The sequence below is a fragment of the Hirundo rustica genome, chromosome 24 (genome assembly GCF_015227805.2).
Source record: "Hirundo rustica isolate bHirRus1 chromosome 24, bHirRus1.pri.v3, whole genome shotgun sequence".
NCBI lineage: Eukaryota > Metazoa > Chordata > Aves > Passeriformes > Hirundinidae > Hirundo > Hirundo rustica.
This window is the reverse complement of record NC_053473.1, coordinates 3,152,565-3,172,466: the sequence shown is the minus strand read 5'-3', so window position 1 is coordinate 3,172,466 and position 19,902 is coordinate 3,152,565. Positions and strand designations below refer to the sequence as shown.

Sequence of the window (19,902 nt, the reverse complement as noted above, 5' to 3'; positions counted from 1 at the left end):
GCTGAGCCATGAATCAGTTTCCTGCTCTGGGCAACAATAACCGAACACAACCTCTGGAAAGGGGCACTTTTCTGGGGAAAACAAAGAAAATCAAACAGCAAAACCAGAAACAAGCGTGCTGGGCTGCAGCAGGCAAAGCACAGATAGTGGCAATCAGCAACAAGTCCCTGCACCACCCAATTAATCTGATTTAGCCATCATCTCCCATCCCATCCAACACCCACCCTTTGCACAGCCTATTTCTGCAGAAGACAAAGCAGCTTTTACCTGGTCAGAACCCCAAATCAATCTGCATTATCATTTTATGCTTCCCTCTAAAAATGGGAAGGTTTTATTGAGTCTCTTGGCTGGATAAGACAGCAAAGATATGACATACTTGAAGAAAAATGTATTTTAGAATGGAAAAATTCCAGCAGAGTTGTCCTATTTTTTACTCTTCTCTTTTTTAAATGGATCACAACACCAGCAACAAAATCTTTGCCTGCCTCGTTCTGGAAATCAAAACTGAGTGTTCACTAATGAAGCAAATTCCATCCCTGAGCCCCTGACAGAATTACAAGGGGAATGTATGAATACTAGGGCTCAGTTATTAAATAATCTGTTTATTGCAGGGCTTTCACAAAGGGGGGAAAAAAAAAAAAGGAAAAAAAAAAAAGACAAAGCACCCAAGTAGAAAGAATAAAAATGTATTTTCCTTCAGGTTTTAGACTGACATAGCAAGTACAAATCCTTTCGTGTGAGCACTTCATGGCAATTTGGAAATGGAACAAACCCCAAGTGAACGAGCACACGGCACAAGACTGAACCACGACAGCTGCTTCTGCAGGTCTTCAACTCACAAACTGCCTCTGGCCTTGGCTCTCATGGTAAAAATAAACCCCTTCCTCCAGTCAGGACTGGCAGAGGGAAGGGAAGGAAGGATGGGCAGGAGCTCTCAAGAGTGCAGACCCATTCTGGGAAATTCCCTCATCAGCCAGTCTCAAGTAGGCAGGATGGGGTGAGCTTTCAAGACCACAGGAATTGTTTGCCCTGCCATTGAATCTTCAGCTGGAACCCTGTACTGTCTGCAGCCCCCCTGTAACAGATGCAGAAGTGACCCACAACTGGAAAATGCCAGATGAAAGGAAAAAAAAAAAAAAAAAACAAAACCAAAAGAAAAGGTTAACTCAGCAGTTTAAAACATTTTTTTTTGGTACGTTTCCTGCCTTTCTTTATTATATGCATAGAGAACCTGATCTACCACTAAAGGAACATGCAGCATGATTTGCATAAGAAGCCAAATCAGGCTCTGAACTGGAGAAACTCTTCAGGTGGATTAAATGACCCGGTTTGTGAGTGAATGATCCTTACGAACCACAATTCCCAAACACACACACACAAGTGACACATAACAGTGGTCTTGGCAGCTTTGGCAATGCAAATTGTCTTGGATAGCATCTGCAAGGTCTCCAGCAACTTCTATCCTCTGCAAGCCACCACAAATCCAAAGGCCCGTTTGGTCCAGAGTATGGAAGCGACTCTGAAGTCTCAACGCTGCCAAATCTTGCCTAGAGAAGAGTGGGATGCACTGAATCTCTAACAGCATGGGCAAGTCTAGAAGAAGCCATCATAGAACTATCAAATGCCACAGTGATTTAACTTTGAATTAAAATTAACCCATTTAACCCATTATATCCAAATCCCCTCTGAGAAGTTTACACAGAAACCCCACAGAACACTTTTTACTCGGGGTAACTCTAGAAACAGCTTCTAATCCACTATCTACGTGGAAAAGTCAGCTCTCTTCCACTTCTGCTAGCTCTCTTCTTGTGCTAATGACCCAGAAAATAAAAGGCAGTCCCATCCTGGGAAGTTATTTCTGAAGGCCTGCACTTGAAGCAAACTAAAAGAAATCTTTACACTGCAACTTCAAGTGCTGATTTTCAAAGTCCAGGGCTGCAGCATGGCTGTGATACAAGTACTGCAACCCCTCCCTTGGGGGGAAAAAAAACCCAAAAAGTGAATGGTCAAAAATGAAAAACTCAGAGCAGACTGCATCAGTGAAAGCCAATCTCTCATGAATACCTCAAGCAAGGCAAAAAAGTGCCAGTAAGGGATAAAACCCCCCCAAAACTTATGGCTCACTATAATGTTAAGAGTTGCCTGCAGTAAGGCTCTCTCTGCAGGCTGAGGGTGCACCCATCTGTTTGCTGAGGGTTGTGCGTTGAGTCAGTTCCAGCTTTTGCTTATTTTGTCACCTTTTAGTCACAGGTGTTGAAGTAGAAAACATCACCGAGTCCAGAAACTATTCTGACTATCGAGGGCACGGGGAAGGAGAAAAAGTAAACGGGACAGGGCACTTTGGAGGAAGAAATAAAGGATACTAAAACCTAGGTTTAAAAAGCTCTTTCAAAAGCAGCTAGAACTAAATAAAAGTTTGTGACTGGGAAGCAAAGAATGCTGTAGACACCTAGAGAGGATTTCAAGGTCTTTGCTCTAACAAGGATCTGGCACCACCTTGATGCCAACTTACTTCTCACCCCCATCAGCAGCTACTGGATCAACAGTGGGAAAATTGACTCCTGAGTCAATGAGATCTTCACGGGAAGAAAGGAAGAGTTGGAATTTAGCTAAGGGAGAAATTCGAGCACGGGTGAGCTCACATTTGTCACACACGGTGCCTAACAGTGAGGAGACTTAAGGAAAAAAATCTCTTATTCCAGTCAATTAGTCTTTGGTGAAGCCCAATCAAGGCAAAAACACAGATGATGCCCACTGGCTGAGCAGAGTCCCCATTAAGTCACACAAACAAACTCAGCAGAACAGGTTAGATTTATCTAAAATCTTGGAAGCCTTGAAGGAAGAACTCCACACTGAAAGTGAACAAGGAGAAAAATGGATCTGGGAAAGGGCAGCTGGGTGTGTAGGCTATGCTGTAAACCAGAGTATAACGTTGTGGCATTGCTTGGAAGCTTCTAGGAGTTAAGCCAGGGGTGCCTGAGACACTCTGCTGCTGTAGCTCTTTTCTCTGGGATCAGCTCCAGCATAGGGAGTAAGAAGTCTGTGAATGCAGCTGCCTCATCTTGGGCCCACTCGTATTTTTCCACCAACACTTCAAAAAGGCCCCAGGGCTTCAGTTTGGTGATGTGCTTCAGATCACCTGAAAAGCCAAGAAAAATGGGTTAAGTGCAAGACATGGGAAGAGAGCAGCTCAGTAAAACTGCTGAACAGCTAAACACGACAGAGTGGACTCAGAGACTCTTCTGATAGTTGGGCATGCTGAAGGGAGAATTCAATGATATTAAACCTCCTTTTTTTATCTGCTTTAGAAGCCTGTTACAGAATTGTACTTCCTCAAAGGGTTCTTTTTTCCCACCTCCTGCTATTTCAGGTCCCCTATCAGCTAATATTAACTTCATTAAATCATCAATTACGCTGCTTGACGTGACAGACAAACTGTGCCACAAACTCTGGAATACACGCAGTGCATGGGGCACTGTGAAAGCAACACACTACTAATAAAGAAGGGCTTGTTATTATAAAAAGGATTATTAAACTAGGTCAAAACCTAATTTTTTGACTCAATACACTTCTGAGGACTTTATGATAATGCTCTAAGCAGCATGGCTCATGATGCCAGGCACTACTGAGGGTGCCTGGCATGCCAGGAATGGAGTCAAGCTGCCTAGAAAAGCCTTCAGAAGTGGGTTCCCACCTCTAGCTGACAGAGATCAGCTAAATAAAACCACATCAAGTTGGACAGAACATCTATTGAGCTGTTTTTCTACCTACTGCCTTTGCTCTACATCAAGATGCTGAGCATTAGGGTGTAGGATGCTTTTAGGAGTAAGACAAGAATGCCTTAAATTTAGTTTTACTGATAAAGCATTTCATAAAACAAAGGAAAGGCTTAAGGATGCCATCTTGGCATCTATTTCTACCTGGCATTTCCAGCTAGACACTCCTGTGTATTTGGGCAAGGGATGAGGGGATAAAGTGATTATTTGCTTTGTTTCCTTTTACCTTTTTTGGTGAAAAACTCCTTGGAATATTTTCCTGCCAAAATGAGCTTGCGAGGTATTTTCCCCAGAAGTTCTATGATCAATGCAATATGATCTGCATGTGAAAAACAAACCAACCAAAAATACAGTGAGATTCATCCACACAAAACCTCTCTATGCTAGTTTCATGCTCTGGGATATGAAAATAAATACACTATCCCTTAAAAATTACTTTGGAGACCCACCTGAAACTGGATTACACTAAGCAACAACAAAGACAAGGGGCAAGGGGAAAACAATTTGAGGCACAATCAGTTTGAAACACAAGTAGAGAATCCAGCAGCAAGAGCAATGCAAAACACCAGAACAAGAGCATGGACTTCATTGCACAGTGCACTGAAGAGGCTGGAGCACAGTTGCTGCTGATTTGGGTAAATAATCTTGTTGCAAGGAGCTTTTGCATTGCTGATTTGGAAGACAGGGCTCATTTTGAAGAGGCAACCATTGGATTTCATGTCCTGCTTTAAAAAGGAAAAACTGAGACAAACAGACCTTCATCTCGTGAGTAATCTTCCCCAGAGTGAGGCTCGAACAGATAGTCCCCTGTTGCCAACTCAAAGGCCTGAACAAACAGAAATGAGCACATTAAATCACTTCAAAACACTCTAAGATGTGCTGCAGGTTGACTCTGCAAATCTCTGTGGGCCAGAAGCAAAGCAGGGGGAAAGAATAACCTGCACAACTACAGTGAACAGCTATAATCTTAAATACTCCATTACAGCCTAAAAAGTGCATTCAACTGCATTAAAAACATCACTGGCACACCTGGGATGGATTTTGGGTGCAGGGCCACCAGCTAACCACAAAGTTAAGGTATTTCACATGCTTAGCCTTTCCTCCTCAGAGCTTTGCAAAAATAACACTATGTCCAAACTATAGTTTCTGGGGTTGGTTATTTTTAGTTTGTTTTGTTTTCGCTTGGGGTTTTTTGAGGATTTTTTTCCCTCTCCCCCGTTTTCCCTTTTTTTTTTTCAAACAGTTAATCTCTGAACATCTGTCTGTAGTGATGAAAACACGTTTTAAATGAGAAAAACATCTGCACTCATTTCAACTCACCACTCCTAAATTCTGTAACACTTTCACCCTTTATGTGTTCACTTGTACTCAGAACACTACCCCTGACCTTCTGTATTCTCAGTTTTCTTTATGAGCTGCTGGTGCCAAACAATTGAATCAGGCACACTCTGTAATTCTGGCCACATGCTCTGCAGAGAAAACATGACCCTGCTACATTTTCTTTTACCACATCCATCAAAATCCCAGCTTGTTTTCCAAGACAGCAAAAATGTCTATTTTCTAAGCTTAAATTATAAAACCCCAAGCTTTGACTTGGAGAAGACACAGAGTGGAGACACTGAAGAGGCAAATGCAGTAACTGGCTTGTTTTATTTTTTTTATTGTCATATTCTACATTTGCCAGCTGTTACAGAAACAGCTTCAGCCTCATCTCAGCATTACTCAGACTAAGCATCGATTCCAAACTTGCAGAGGATGATTAAAATTAAAAATGATACTGAAGGCACTTGTGAAACTAGATGTAAGCAGAAAGGCTTTTTTTTTAAAAATATATAAAGACATTGTGTTCAGAATTGCCTGGCTGTCCTGTTTTGTACGATGACAAAGTACAATCATATTTGAAATCTGCTGATGCTGGACAACAAAACTTTCAAAAGGAAAGCCACATGTGGAGAAAAAAAAAAAAAAATTAAAAAAAAACCCAACCCAACTCTGGTGTGGAAACCTATTATTCAGCAAGTCTGGAAGTTGGCTGAACACTTGGAAGGGATTTTTGCCAGTCCCTCAGCAGCTCAGAGCGCAGAGGAGGAAGGTCCCAGCTGGCAGAACTCACCATGCAGGCTGTGCTCCAGATGTCAGCAGGGGTGTTGTACCCTGACCCTATCAACACCTCCAGGGACCGGTACTGCCTCGTCTGGATGTCTTCAGTGAAATGCTTGTGCTAAAGAGAAGAAATTTTTTACTAAACAGCTCAAGATTGCTTAGGAGAGGAGAATCAACAACCTGCAAGGCCAGAGTAGATCAAAGCTCGTTGCCATGACATTTTACATCCTCTTTAACTAGTTCCTTATATTCCTGTAAGTGCTGTTTAAATGCTCTACATGAGATACTCTTCCTCAAGTGAAACAGTGCAGCAATTTAGAGCAAAGCAAGCCACAAAAACAGGATAAAACAAGACTCTGCAGCATCTCCCACCCGGTTCCTGGCAGACAGGCCATGGCCCAGCTACCTTAGAGCAGATAAGCAACACCAATGTGAGAAATCACCTGCCAGGCTCTGCAAGCCTGACTGCAATTCTGAGTTCAGACTCATCTCTCCCAACAGATCTGAAGCAATCTGCTGTTTTAGAAGCCAAGTAAAAAGAGACAGTTCTTCTATTTGAAATGTCAAACATTTGAAAGCAGCACAGCACGACCATCAAAGAATAAAACTTGGGGAGTTTTATTGTGTGAGTCTCTTTCATGCGCTTGTGAACGCGCTGAAATGGTCTGACAAGCCACACAAGCAGCACATCAGAGCAACTGTTTGCAACTTTGCAGCTTTCCTGCAGACAGAAACTTCTTCAGCAGTTTCACATGAGCAGATTTCTACACTCTGTATGTGACATGGCTCACAGCCCTGTAAGAAGTAATCAAATGCCAGTGAGGCACCCAAAGCAGGGACTGAAATCTTGTGTTTAGAGGACAATTTCTTTCTTCTGAGTCCTTGCTTCCCCCTCTTTCTTCCCTGTCATAGTTTCAAATTGTCACTGCTTTCACAGCCAGGTCTAAGGACGTGTTTTACAGATTATTTTCCACCCTGGCAAACTGACTGAATCTGCAGCTTTAAAAAGTCAATGTGAAAAGACTAAACTTACCACCCAGCAGGCATTTCCTAGGTCAGCTATCTTCACTTTGAGCTTATCTGCATTCTTGGGCTCAAGAGGATTAAGAAGGAAATTCCCAGCAGCTGATTTTCCTAGAGGCAATGTGTACAACAGCTGATTAAAGCTACATAGGCAGTGTCACCATCTGTCACCCAAATCAACCTCTCCCCAGCCAGGAAGTTCTTCTGATTGATTAGAATTGTTTATAAAAACGAGCATCACTCTGCACTATCAACACCATCATTAAGACCCAACTGGTGTCATTAAGCAGAAGGATAAATGAACATTTGCACCAGGGAATATTTCCCAGCATTTTTTGCACAGCTTGTCTGTGTTTTAAAAAAAAAAACCAAACAAGCCCTGCTGAAATAAGGGCATTTCCAGAAAAGAAACCCAAACCTCACAACTTCCCTTAAGCCTTCCTAAATCTTTGAAGGAAGAGTCCCCACGTTACAGCATCTTTCTGACATACCCATCACTCACTGCTGCAACACATTTACAAGAGATAAAGGATATATTGGGAACATTGAATGACATGATGGAGAGCAAAAGTATTAAGTCACTAAATGACATCCAGCTGTACCTCTAAACCTAAAATTTGGGAGAGTTTGAAACTGTAAATTTGGGAGATGGCCGTGAGAAGCAAAAGATGTCAATAACCTAGCAGAGGCATCCAGCAAACTGCAGTTCAAGTTTCAAAATCTAAATTTCTCTTGTCATTTTTCATCCATATAACTCCCCTAGTGGTACTCCAGAAAGAAAATGTTAGAATACTTTTTTTTTTTTAGTAAGTACAAATGGTAGTTTTACCCTCCTTCTCCAAGCTGATATCTATCACCTGGCATGGACACAAAGATGCAAAAATGGACATTTTTACCAATTCCTATTTTTAACACATAACACACCTGGAATGTGTTTAAATTGCTGTACACCATTTCAGTCTTATTTTCTCCTAAGTCTACAAGACACATTTTTTCCACTCTGAAGAAAATGATATTTAAATAAAAGCATTAAAGAAGTTGGGTTTCTTTCCCTACACTGTGTAAGCTTCGTTTCAAGCTGCATTTGCTGGGAAAACATTTACCCATCTTCAGTAACAGAGAGAAGTCACCTTTGCTCCATATTAAGAACCAAACTGTCAGAACACACTGAACGTACCTATCCCTTAATTTAACAACAGGTGACAATCTGTAGGCTTAATGAAAATCACTTTAAGCAACACCTGGTTCAAAGGAGGAAATGTTTCTCCGCTGAAAACCAAAGGTATCGGTGTTTTTAAAAAGTAGGAATATTTATGCACTCAAAAGTCAAAATTGAGGCACAACTACAACCAGCACCTACAAACAGCAAACATCTTGGAGTTTGATTGTCAGGTTAATTACTCCTGGCAGGAAAACTCTCAGACAGGTGGTTCTGATCGCTTCAGCCTACAAAACGCACGCTTCTATTCCTACGATGAAGCGTTGTAAAGAAACCCCCCACATCAAGGAGCTCTTTCTTATCCTCTTATACCTTTGTTGTCTGTCGGGCTGTTATTCTCATTCTCATCCTCTGAAGGGATCTCTGTCCTGATGCTCTCCTGGAAGTTGTTGAGCCCCTGCTCACTGAACGCCTGCTTTTGGTTGGACGTGGGCTGGCACACCATGGAATCCTCTGGGGCCAAGGGCACAAACGAGTCCGACATTGCTTCTTGAGGCCTGTTCTCTGAGTCGCTGTTGTGCTGACTGGAATTACAGCTGTGCAAGTTCTCAGCCTTCTGTGTGAGAGGGTGATTGCCACAGTCATTGGCGTTGTGCACGTCGTCCTCGAGTCGCACGGACCCTTCGTTCCCAGAGTCCGTCAAGTCCGTCATCGCCGTCACTCCGTTGCAGTTGATTTCTGCTGCACCTTTTTCCACCCTGCTTTCTGGGGGATTAGATTGCTCCTGTGCAAGGGCTTGTGCTGCAAGAAGGGAAAACGAGAATGCAGCAGAAGGTGTCTTAATAAATAGCTGGAAGATGTTCGAGGGCATCCTGAGAGGTAGGGAGCACTCTGAACCTATCAGTTTGTAACAGGAGATTTCCCAGCCTCACCAGAAGGACAGAACCCAGTGCAAACAGCTGAAATTACACCAGCCACTTCAGCTAAAGGTGAGGCGGCTGTTGTCATTTCACCTGTTTCATTCACTCCCTCGTACCCATGAGTAAATGGACAACACTGTCCAGGCCACGTTGGCAATGCTTTAGTCCATACCTGGCTTTTCGTTGACATTTTCCTCTGGTGGACTGACTTTTAGGAGCATTTCCAGAGGGGTCTGAGCTTCTTCCTCCTCTTCAGGCTGGGTCTGCCCAGGGTTTGCTTCCTTCTCCATTTCCTCTATCTCTTGCATTCGCTTCTCCAACAACTCAGCCTGTCTTTTCTGCTTCTTTTTCAACTTCTTTTTCTTATTCTTTGACATTTTGTCAGCCTACACAGAAGCAAGCAGGGAAATTGGACTTCACATTTTATACTTCAATAAATTTAAAATGCACTGAGGTTTAGTTTATCATAGAGCCAAGGAAGCAGTCTGTGATGAAAATGCTGGAGACAGCTCCTCTCCCAGATAAAAGCAGCTATTCTGGGTTTTGAACCACTTGTCCATGGCTCTTCTCAGTGCATTTTTGCCCTGACCTGAAAAATCCACATTATTCTCCAAGTGAGGGAGATCTCAGACTCCACAGAACAGTCACACTCCCAACAGACCTTGAGATCTCCACAAGAACTCCTTGTTCTGGTGATAAATGAGCTAATACCATTCACAAGTCCAAGACAGCATTGAACCCAATGCCTATGCCAAACACAAATCACACTTTTTCCTTCTGATATGAGATTGCTTTCTCTTAATGCTGACTGGATTATGAAATGATGCAGGAGATACCATCAGTAGATGCATACTAACAGATGAAAGCTATTACACTTACTGGTTTTGGCTGTGGCGCAGTGCTCACTGAAAGAGAAAGGAAGATCAGTAAATCAGTATAGCTATATTCAAAAACTGTAACTGCATGCTGATGTTAAGGTACATCTTTCCGATGTGATTTGATAACAACATTTTAACGATCTCAGCAAATGTGATTTTGAAGGCTCATGTCTCTACAAAAACACAGCAATAAAAAAAATTATAAAAACATTAAACGAGCAAATGCATAATTCAAGTTTCAGACAGGAGATCTGCCTGACTGATACCAAAGACTTAAACTTCCTGTCACGTAGCTTCATTTACTGCATCTATTATGCATCCTACCCAAATGAAAATGCAAATCCAAGCATTAAAATACCAAATTTCAGGGAGCTTCCTTAAGCTAAGACGTGCTACGATCAGCTCAGCTCAATGTTGGTGTTGGAAGACTATGACTGACAGAGCCTTCCACTACACACTGCAGTGCTTTCTGAAAAGTGCACACAGCTACAGACGGATATTCTGCGGAGGAACACAAGGAACACAAGAGAATTTGCACTCAGATCTTTAGGGATGTTTGCATGTCAAGGAAGCTGTTCCTGTTACAGTTTTCCAGGCTTCTGCAAACTGACAACAGGTAACTCATCTTGTTGAAACTCTCATTTCCAGCAGCATGCAATGAAAGGTAATAAACTTCTGAAGGAAATGTAAGGATTTTTGCCACATTTTTACACCACTTCTATATGGAGTGCATCAGAATTGTGTTACATAAGTGATTTTACCAGTGTCAGGTTAGCTGTTGTTAAATGCAGGCTCCAGGGTGCTTTTATCCTCCCTCTTGTTTTCTGACACAAACTGCTTTCCCCATCACCTGAGTTCCAACTCATGACTAATTTCTCAATTTACACTCAGATTTTCAAAGGTTACTTGCATTATTGTTCCACCGTACTCAGGAAGTTTTCCTTAGCGATGATTTGGGGGACGCGTGGGAGAAACAGCATCAATTTTCAGGGGGAAAAAAAAAAAACAAACAAGAAAAAGAAAATGAAATTAAATCACCTGCAGAGCCTGACGGTGGGGGAGCCCCAGATCTCTGCCACTCTGTTGCCTCTGCAGCCAGCCTGCGAATGTACTGGTCGTTCACACACAGCAGGATGTTCTCAGGCTTTATATCTGTGTGGATGATTCGACATTTTGTATGCAAGTAATCCAGACCCTGAAGAACCTGCAGGCAAGGGAGAAGGAAGTCAATCATTAGGCAATCTAATTGAGAGCAAAGTGAAAATGCAAAAGTGCCTTGGATGGGATGGGCAGTGAACCTGAAAGGGTTTGTGTGTTTGAGAATACTCCGGGTTGGAGCTGGTGTGATCAGTGGTTACCACCCAGTTCCATGAAAAAAAAAGAGATTTGCATACAAATTTTAGCTTTCATTTAAAAACACTCTATTTACCATCATAACTTAACTCACCACAGGTGAAAATCTCATTTTAATACTCTACAATAAAATCACACTTTCCTCCTCCTCTGCACCTCCCATGTAGAAAGGTGTTTCTTCTTCTGCAACCACCCAGTGGGGAGAACCAGTTTCTCTTGCTCTTCCCATCATTAAGCACTGTGCTTACTGTGACAGCTTTCAAAAAGCACTTCACTTATGAGGAATGACTGAGTAAGAAGAGGTTAAAAGCAAAAACCATCACGGTTTAAGTGTCAGAAAACAACTATCTGCAGCAGAAGGGGCTTGCAGTAGAGAAAGGAAGCACTAACCCAAGAATATTTTGTTGCATCAAGGAGGTACCATGGATTTTTATTTCCTTGGATCTCAGAAAGATTAGTGAAAGAGTTTTAACTGGGTCAAGGGAAGAGTGCAGTCAGAACTGGAACTTACCTGTTTGATGATTTTTTTGACACAAGGGAGTGGAAGACCCTGATAATTTGATTTGATGATCCACTTCAGGAGATGATGCCCTAGAACTTCAAACACCATACAGATATCTGGAACTCAATCAAGGAAAAACCCAGACATCCAGACCCAGGGAGCCCCAGATTCTCAGGACTGAGGATTAAAAGAAATTTTAACTTTGGGCACTCTATGTTAAAGAGCCCTCATCCTTCTGACACACTTGGAAAAGCTGCCTTCCTCAACAGCATCATCCCATCCTACACAACAGTGCCATTATCAAAATAAAATAAAACACAGAAGGATGGAGCTGCACAAAGGTCCCACTGCAGCAGAAACAATCTCCTGCTTTGAGTGGAAGCCTGTTGCACAAATGTACATTAGTATTTACTGTATATTTTGGAACAGCCTACGCTTCTGCCCCAGGCAAAACTCCATCCCAGATCTCTCTGTACCAGCATTATCTGAAAAGATAATAAAATTTCCACTTCATAAATAATCTTCAGAACAATAAAGTCACTTTCTTTGCCTCTTTACCAGCAAAACAAACTTTTGACAAGCCTGGATTTCAAGTATATTTATATGATCTGCTTTTTAGCTCTAAGATCTCAACAGTGACATAATCAGTACAGTGCCCTTGTTTCAGAAGCCAAACTTCTATGAGTTTGTTAGGCTGCTTTTCATCTACACTGGCAGAAAGCACATATTTCACAAAAGTGGAAGAAATATAAGCTCAAATCAACATTTACTCAGAAAAAAATGTTATAGAAAATGCATTATGGGTCTACTGTTTATATTCTACAGCTCAATTCTGTCAAGCAGCCCAGCAATTCTCACTGAAATAAAATTCAGCTTACCTCCAAGTGAAAACAATGCAGAGAAGCCCAAGCTTTCAAATCCTGAGGATCCATTATCACCACTTGCTACAAATCACTGCCTAAGAGAAGGTGTTCTCAGAACTACAGGCCACTGTCGAAGCAACACACTGCAAACATCCTAACAACGCTGATAAATTACAAAGTAAGATGTTTCCATAACTAGAAACCAAGCTTATTTTCAAGTTATAGATGGCTCACTCGCTATTTTCAGCTACTGATTTTAACAGGCTGTACTGCTTTACTGAAATAACAGGTTATTAACAGGCTGCTTGCAAAATTGAGGGGTTGAGATAGATAACTCTGCCTCTGACACAGCCACTCAGTCCTGATTCACAAATTGGTGGCAGAACATTAAAAGCACAAGCAAGCAGAGCTGACACAAACGACACCAGACTGAATCATCCCTCTGGATCTGAGCTCCGCAGGCTCAGTTTGGAGGCAGATCCTTCTACAGCAGGTTTCCTTGGGCAGGGAAAGGGATGCCTGGGCATTGCTGGCAAAAACAGGGCAGCTGCCCAAGCAAATCCCATGTTTCTGCAATCCTTGGCTTTTGTTCCACAAAAGGATACGGGAACCATTCACTCCTGAAATCTTGAAGTCATCTAATAACTGAACAACTCTCTCTTTGCTTGGATCATTTGGGTCGCTGTTGCGGACCTGCAGAGAAAAGAGGTTATTTTATTTTGATGTCAGATCCACTGCACTGTTTGGTTCCTACACAGATTCTTGATGATCTGGAAATATCAAGCACGTGACAAATGTAAACTCTTCAAAATGTCAAAAAAAAAAAAAAGGTAAAATAAAACTGAGCCCAACTCAGGCACTCACCGATTTCAGCAACTTGATTTCATCCAGTGCTGTTTCTGTGTAATGCTCTGCACTCTTCACCACCTTCATTGCCACAAATCTCCTCCCTCTGTGCACACATGGCAAGTAAATCAGCAACTGTTAATGCTCATACAAAGAACTTATTCTCCAGGATTATCCCAATCCTTTTGTGTGCAAGAGAGTTTACTGCACGCATCATGGAAAAATAAGGTTTAAACACTCAAAGACTGTCTTTGAGTCTTTCCTAACAAAAGATTCGTGTTAGTAATTTCTCAAGCTATGGAACAATAGGTCAGAGACTGAATAGAGCTCTTCCCACAGATATGGTTTGCCCTGTTAAGTCCCTCCCACACACTTGCATGCACAGTATCAGTAGAAACTCCTGTGCTAGGATGTGGACAGCTAACGCTTTGTGTTTTTATCTAAAAGTAAAAGGATGTTTCCTGCTCAGGTCTGTGCATTCCTGGCAGGAACACCAGCTGGAACAGGAGCACTTACTGGATGTCCCAAGCCAGCCACACGGTGGAGAAGTGGCCCCATCCAAGCTTTCGAATCACGTGGTAACGCCCATTGAAGAGATCTCCTATTTTCACAAGGTGGTAACCCCCTGGAAAAACACAAGCAGCAGAGAACAGGTGTGGGGAAAAAGCATCACAATCACTGCAGCTCCACAAAATATTTCCTCAGTGAAAACTGAAGTCTGCTAGGCTGATCACCTTTGGGAAACACAGGTGGTGAAGGTACCAATCTTCCAGCTAAGTATCAGCATTGCTTTTGCTCTGACCCTAGAAGGTGAAACAGGTACTGAACCCAAGATCCCAACGGTCTTCCTTGCAATTTTCCTGACTCAAAGGCACTCTGCCACTGAAAACAGGAAAGTCTCCTCTGCCCCCTTCATGTCTCTCAAGCTACTGACTGTATGGGGGGATTCCATCACAGAAGCAAAAACATTTCAAAAGCCAAAGATGGAACTGGCAGAAAACAGAACAGAGAAGAAATTGTGATTTGGTGTTCTCATTTGCTCTATAATTCATTTCTGCCCAGAGAAACAGGGGAAGGCTATTTGCAGAAACAGATTTTTCTAAAGAACAGATATCCAGATAATGATCTGATCTTCAAAAGAAAATCAAAGAATATGAAAAGAATTTAAAAGTGTCCCTTTCACAAAGAAATCAAAAAATAATTAAACGCCTACTTGATTTTATCAATACTGAAAGTGCTCTGGCACAGAGGAAAAGTTAAACAGCTTTAAAGTAATGCATTAAAAACAGCTCTGCAACTCAAATCCCGACTGATGACAGACAGAAACTTGGAGACCACCTCCTCTATTTCATGTTGGCTTGAAAAAGGTTATTATCATCATGTAGTTTCAAAGCACTCCTAATGGAAGAGGGAGTCTATTTTCATTCTCTACAGCAAATGGGAAATGGAGGGGATTCCTTGATTGCATTGAAAATTCTGCATCTTAAACAGGCAAGTGCTCACCTTTACAGTAATCATTGGGATCCTCTTGCTCATCATCATCTGATCCCAGGATTTCCTCCTCTTGCTCAGGAAGATCACTCTCGGAATGAGAAGCAGGGCCCCGGTGCTGGGTGTCAGGTCTGAAAGAGATCACACTGCACATCACACACAGAACACACTGCACGTGTCACACAACACACTGCACGTCACACACAGAACACACTGCACATGTCACACACAGAGATCACACTGCACATGTCAAACACAGAACACACATCACACACAGAGAACACACTGCACATCACACACAGATCACACTGCACATGTCACACACAGATCACACTGCACATCTGACACACAGAACACACTGCACATCTGGCATACACAGATCACACTGCATGTGTCACACACAGAACACACTGCATGTCTGACACAGAGAACACATTGCACATCACACACAGAACACACTGCACATCTGGCACACACAGATCACACTGCACATGTCACACAGAGATCACACTGCACATGTCACACACAGAACACACTGCACATCACACACGGAGATCACACTGCACGTGTCACACAGATCACACTGCACATCACACACAGAGAACACTGCACATCACACACAGAGAACACACTGCACATCACACACATGGTACTCCCCAAGTCTGCTGCTTCCACAGCACACGAGGGACTGCTGAGGATGGAGGAGATGCAATATTCAGCCTTCAGAAAAGCTATTCACATGTCAATGCTTTTATCCCTGAGCTAAGATAAAAGTGGACAGAAATAATTTTTTTGTGTACTAGCAAGAGATGCACCTTAATGCCCTAGGATCCACTTTCATAGTGGAATCAAGAAAAGTCCAGACAAGACAGACTTAAAAGCTTAGTGATCTCACTAAATATTAGCTCCTGAACCCCTTCTCTGTCTTTCTCTAAAGCAGATCTATATTTTATTTGTTATCCTCAGTAAAACTTGAAAATTTAAATATTGATTAATTTTATTTTAAAAGACTAACACCAATTAATTTTTACTCTCTTTTGGAAAAAACAAAGGTAACCAGTGTTTTAGAACTTGTGGCCCTTTGTTCCTTTCACATTCAAGGTCAAATGAATATTTAACAGTCCTTCTGCTTCTAACACTTTAGAACACCAGAGTTCCTAACCTTGACTTTTATTTCTCCTGTTCTCAAGGGGCAGGCTGCATTTTTAGTTCATCTCTTCACTCAAGATCCAAAGTTTATTACAGTCGTCTGAACTATGGAGAGTGGGAGGACACAGAGCAGATGTTCAGTAAACCCTCCTGAGAGCTTGTGATTGCAGAGGGGTTGGAATCAGGCACTAAGGTGGGTTTTCACTCCCACATTCATAAATAAAAGTGTTCATTTTATGTGTTTAACTTTCCACTAAACGTGCTGCTCCGAGTTCTTGCTCGTGACGGCCGTGGCAGCAAAGGCCACCTCCATGCTCTCACACACCCAGGCCGTGCTCCCCAAATCAAACATCTCCCATATCTCAGCCCTTCCACGGCATCACACTGATCACAGCCAAACAGCTCATGGAAGGCTAATACCAAAATCAGGTAATTTATTTACTTTACAAAGCATTACAAGGAACGATTAAATGCCTACCAAGAGTCAAGATCCTTCTGTACAAAGCAAACATTTATAACGAAAACAATGCCTACAGACCATTTGCTTTGGCAGGATTTAAGGGCAAAGTACTGCAAGATATCAACATTAAGTTTGCTTTCCTCCGAAGCACGAGATATTAAAAAAAGCTGGAGTTGTCCAAGGAAGTGGGCAGCAAACTTCATTACAGCGGTGACACAGGAGCACAAGATAACATTCTTTACAGAGAGTTCCCAGGCGGTGAATGAGCGGAAGTTTCTTGTGTTGAAACTATTGTTGCAGGGAAGGAGAAGATAACACCGGTGCCTTCCAGCACCCTCCTGCAAATCCAGCTCATTTTGCTGCAAGGAGGAGGAACTGCCCACCCAGTGGCTATGCCAGCAACATGGGCAGGCCCTCAGATGCAGTTTTTGTAATTTAGTGCTGAGCTGGAGTCCTGCACATCACATCAGGGCCGTGATAACTCATCTTAATCCACAGGAAAAATGTAATATTTTCATTTGGAATAGTTATACAGCAGAATGAATGCTCAGCACTGACCTACTACACATGCACTTTGCTGAGACTTCACACACTAAACACATTGCTAATACATTCGAACTACAGCCATCTTAAACATCATGAAAAAGGGAGAAATCTTGTGTTCCAATCTGATGATGACTAAATTTGCAGCCACTAAAAATCCACAGCTCAAGTTCATTTAAGCAAGGAAGAGCTACAAAGGTCATTCCAGGCACAACCTATCACCAGACATTTATTTTCAGTCTGTTGTCAGTAAGTCCTGCTGATTTTTTAAATTTAGGAACAGCTTAGTGGTCTCAAACCATAAACCAAAGACGGCCAAGCTAATGAGACATTTATTAACAACCCTGTAGCTTGATCCAGCCCTAAGATATTTAGTATTAAGACTTTTTAATTACTGAATTATAAGTCAGGGCTAGGAAGAAGGAAACCTGCAATAGGGAGTGCAGAAAATCTCAGCGGTCAAAAAGCTTTTTTAAAATTGCTGCGTTCCTTTGGGGACAATTGAGATACAAATAAAGTCACACATTATCTACCCCCAAATTAAGAGCAGACAGCAAAGGCAAGAAATGGCCATAGATAGAATGGCTGAAAGGGAGATCAGATGCTCATGGATAACAAATCCTATAGACAGGGTAAAGAGAACAGGAACTGGACAGACAGATTTTAAGCCAGGAACCTCACACACAGCATGAGTAGCAAAGAGTAATTCTCCCCAGTGCTGTTTCAGGATTTTCACTTTTTTAACTGCACAGGATGTAAGGGATTAAAAAAAGACTGAGAAGAAAATTCCCCTCAAGTGGCAGCGATGCAGACAGACACATCACGCCATCCTGCAGTCCCAGTGCTTCTCAATAATAGCAATTCCACGCATCAAGGAAGAAGTTACTGGAAGCACTAAAGCCCATTCTCCTGGAAGCTTTCTGTGCCCCTCCTAAGGGGCTGACGAATCCTGCTGCTGGCAGTCTCACACACGACACACCCTGGAGTCTGCAGCTGAGTCTTTCATGGGGATCCAAAAGCGTTTCACTTCTACATTAGAGTCTATGTGACCAACTAATGTAAGAAAGCCAAATTCAGGTCACACACATCTCTACAGTGCTATTTCCTTTATGAAATCACCTCCAAAACACACCTCATTGCTTTGCCTTCCTGTGAAAATTTGTTTGAGGCTGTTACACATCACCCTGTTCTTCCCCTGAAATGACCAGGTCAGCCGAATACCGAGATTGAGAATTAATCAGTGCAGGATATACATTAATACCCAAGAAAAAATTATATACAAAAGCACAAGCCCCATCTGTCTGCTTTGCTCACAGAGACAGTACTCTAAAAGGCACAGAAGCTGTTAAAGGCAGCAGAAAAATCCACACCAGTATCTAAAGACGACAGCTGAAACAGCTGTTGTCAAAATTGCAAAGTGCAGACCAAAAATATAAAAATCCTAAACTAAATGATTGTTTACACATTAAAAATCAAGTGTTCCAGGGTACTTTTTTTTTTTTTAAAGCTACCTCTGTTCTACAGAAGAACACCGTGATCACCTTTTCCTTTTGCTCTCTCATTGGGCTAATTAATCATCAGAATGAACTGGATCTGCAGGGTCTCTCTCCAACAACATAGCAATATTTTACTTAAGAAAACAACATGGAACAGCAAAGCTAAGGCAAAATGCTAAGTCTTCTACAGAATTAATGTAAATCCACATCTAGAGAGACACCCCCCCCCCCAAAAAAAAGTCCTTATTCCCTGAAGAACTGCAAATTCACGAGACAAAATTAGAGAGGGGAACCTACCTGCAAGAAGCACGGCCTCCCATGGATAAAGATATTCCCAAAGACAGCCCAATAGTTTTCGAAAAAGCCATCAAAAGCCCGACACCGCCGTGCTGGGGAAGGAGGGGGACATCAGCAGCACGCAGAGGGGCTGGATCTCCTCAAATGCAGGAGAAGAGGGATTTGCCTCCAGCAGCCAGCTGCAGCTGCCCAGCACTGCATTGCAGGTGAAGGGCCGTGCAGCAAGGCTGGGGCTTGCTCTCAGCTGATCTCCCTGCAAATTCACTCATGGCAGGGGGGTGAGCATAAAGATTCATCCCCTCCTCTTGATGTCTACACGTCTCTTCTTCCCTCTAATGAAATAGAAATTCAGGCAGATACTTTGTTTCATCTTCCTGAACCAGCCGGTTTTATTTGCCTATTCAATAGCCCAGTGGATTCAAAGCTGGGCTGAAGGTAAATGGTAATTGTCGACACAGGAACCCTTTTGATAGAGGAATTCCAGCACAATCACGCAGCAGGGAAAGGGCGTTCAAAGGAAAAGCGAATTTTCTCAAGTAATTCCACACCTCCCCTTCCAGAGTTACAAGAAAAACTTATCCTTTATGCTTAAAACGACAAAACAAGCAGGAGTCAAATCTTTAAAAAGTTGAACTGAGTATTTCTCACAGCAGCGGGTACCTAACATCATCTTCCAACAATGCACAATTCCCAGTCATTTCCTGTGCCTGTTTATCCGGCTGCTTTATGTAAGTGATAGGGGAAACAAGTCAGCAACTATGGGACACAGTAAGTAACAATTCAGAGATTTCTCTCCTAAGGAGACCTTTATTAGTGAGAGACATACTGAAGCTGCCCCTGCACTTCTAAAACCAAGAGGTTTGAGGAATTGTCTTCATCCAGTTGTATGTACGTCTAAAATATTTTTCACCTTAAAAGCTCTCAGAACTCTGGATGTGCTTTTAATAATTCAGCATTGCCAAAACTCTGAATATAAGAAAAGGAGCTAAAAACATTGAAAATTTTCCACTGTAGACAAGATTTTGCTCCACGTTCACCGAAGA

General features: G+C 42.3%; 1 protein-coding gene across 1 annotated transcript; it reads right to left on the bottom strand.

Annotated features, from left to right (window-relative positions):
- Positions 1-670: 670 nt before the first annotated feature.
- On the bottom strand, positions 671-19,902 carry SRPK1 (SRSF protein kinase 1). Its single transcript, XM_040085787.2, has 15 exons — positions 18,860-19,902; positions 14,927-15,045; positions 13,940-14,048; positions 13,442-13,529; positions 13,183-13,270; positions 11,724-11,830; positions 10,898-11,063; positions 9,861-9,886; positions 9,154-9,367; positions 8,434-8,862; positions 6,913-7,013; positions 5,890-5,997; positions 4,533-4,602; positions 4,003-4,095; positions 671-3,139 (listed from the first exon to the last, which is right to left on the bottom strand). The coding sequence occupies exons 1-15, from the start codon at positions 18,928-18,930 to the stop codon at positions 2,955-2,957; spliced, it is 1,974 nt and encodes a 657-aa protein (XP_039941721.1). The 5' UTR covers positions 18,931-19,902; the 3' UTR covers positions 671-2,954.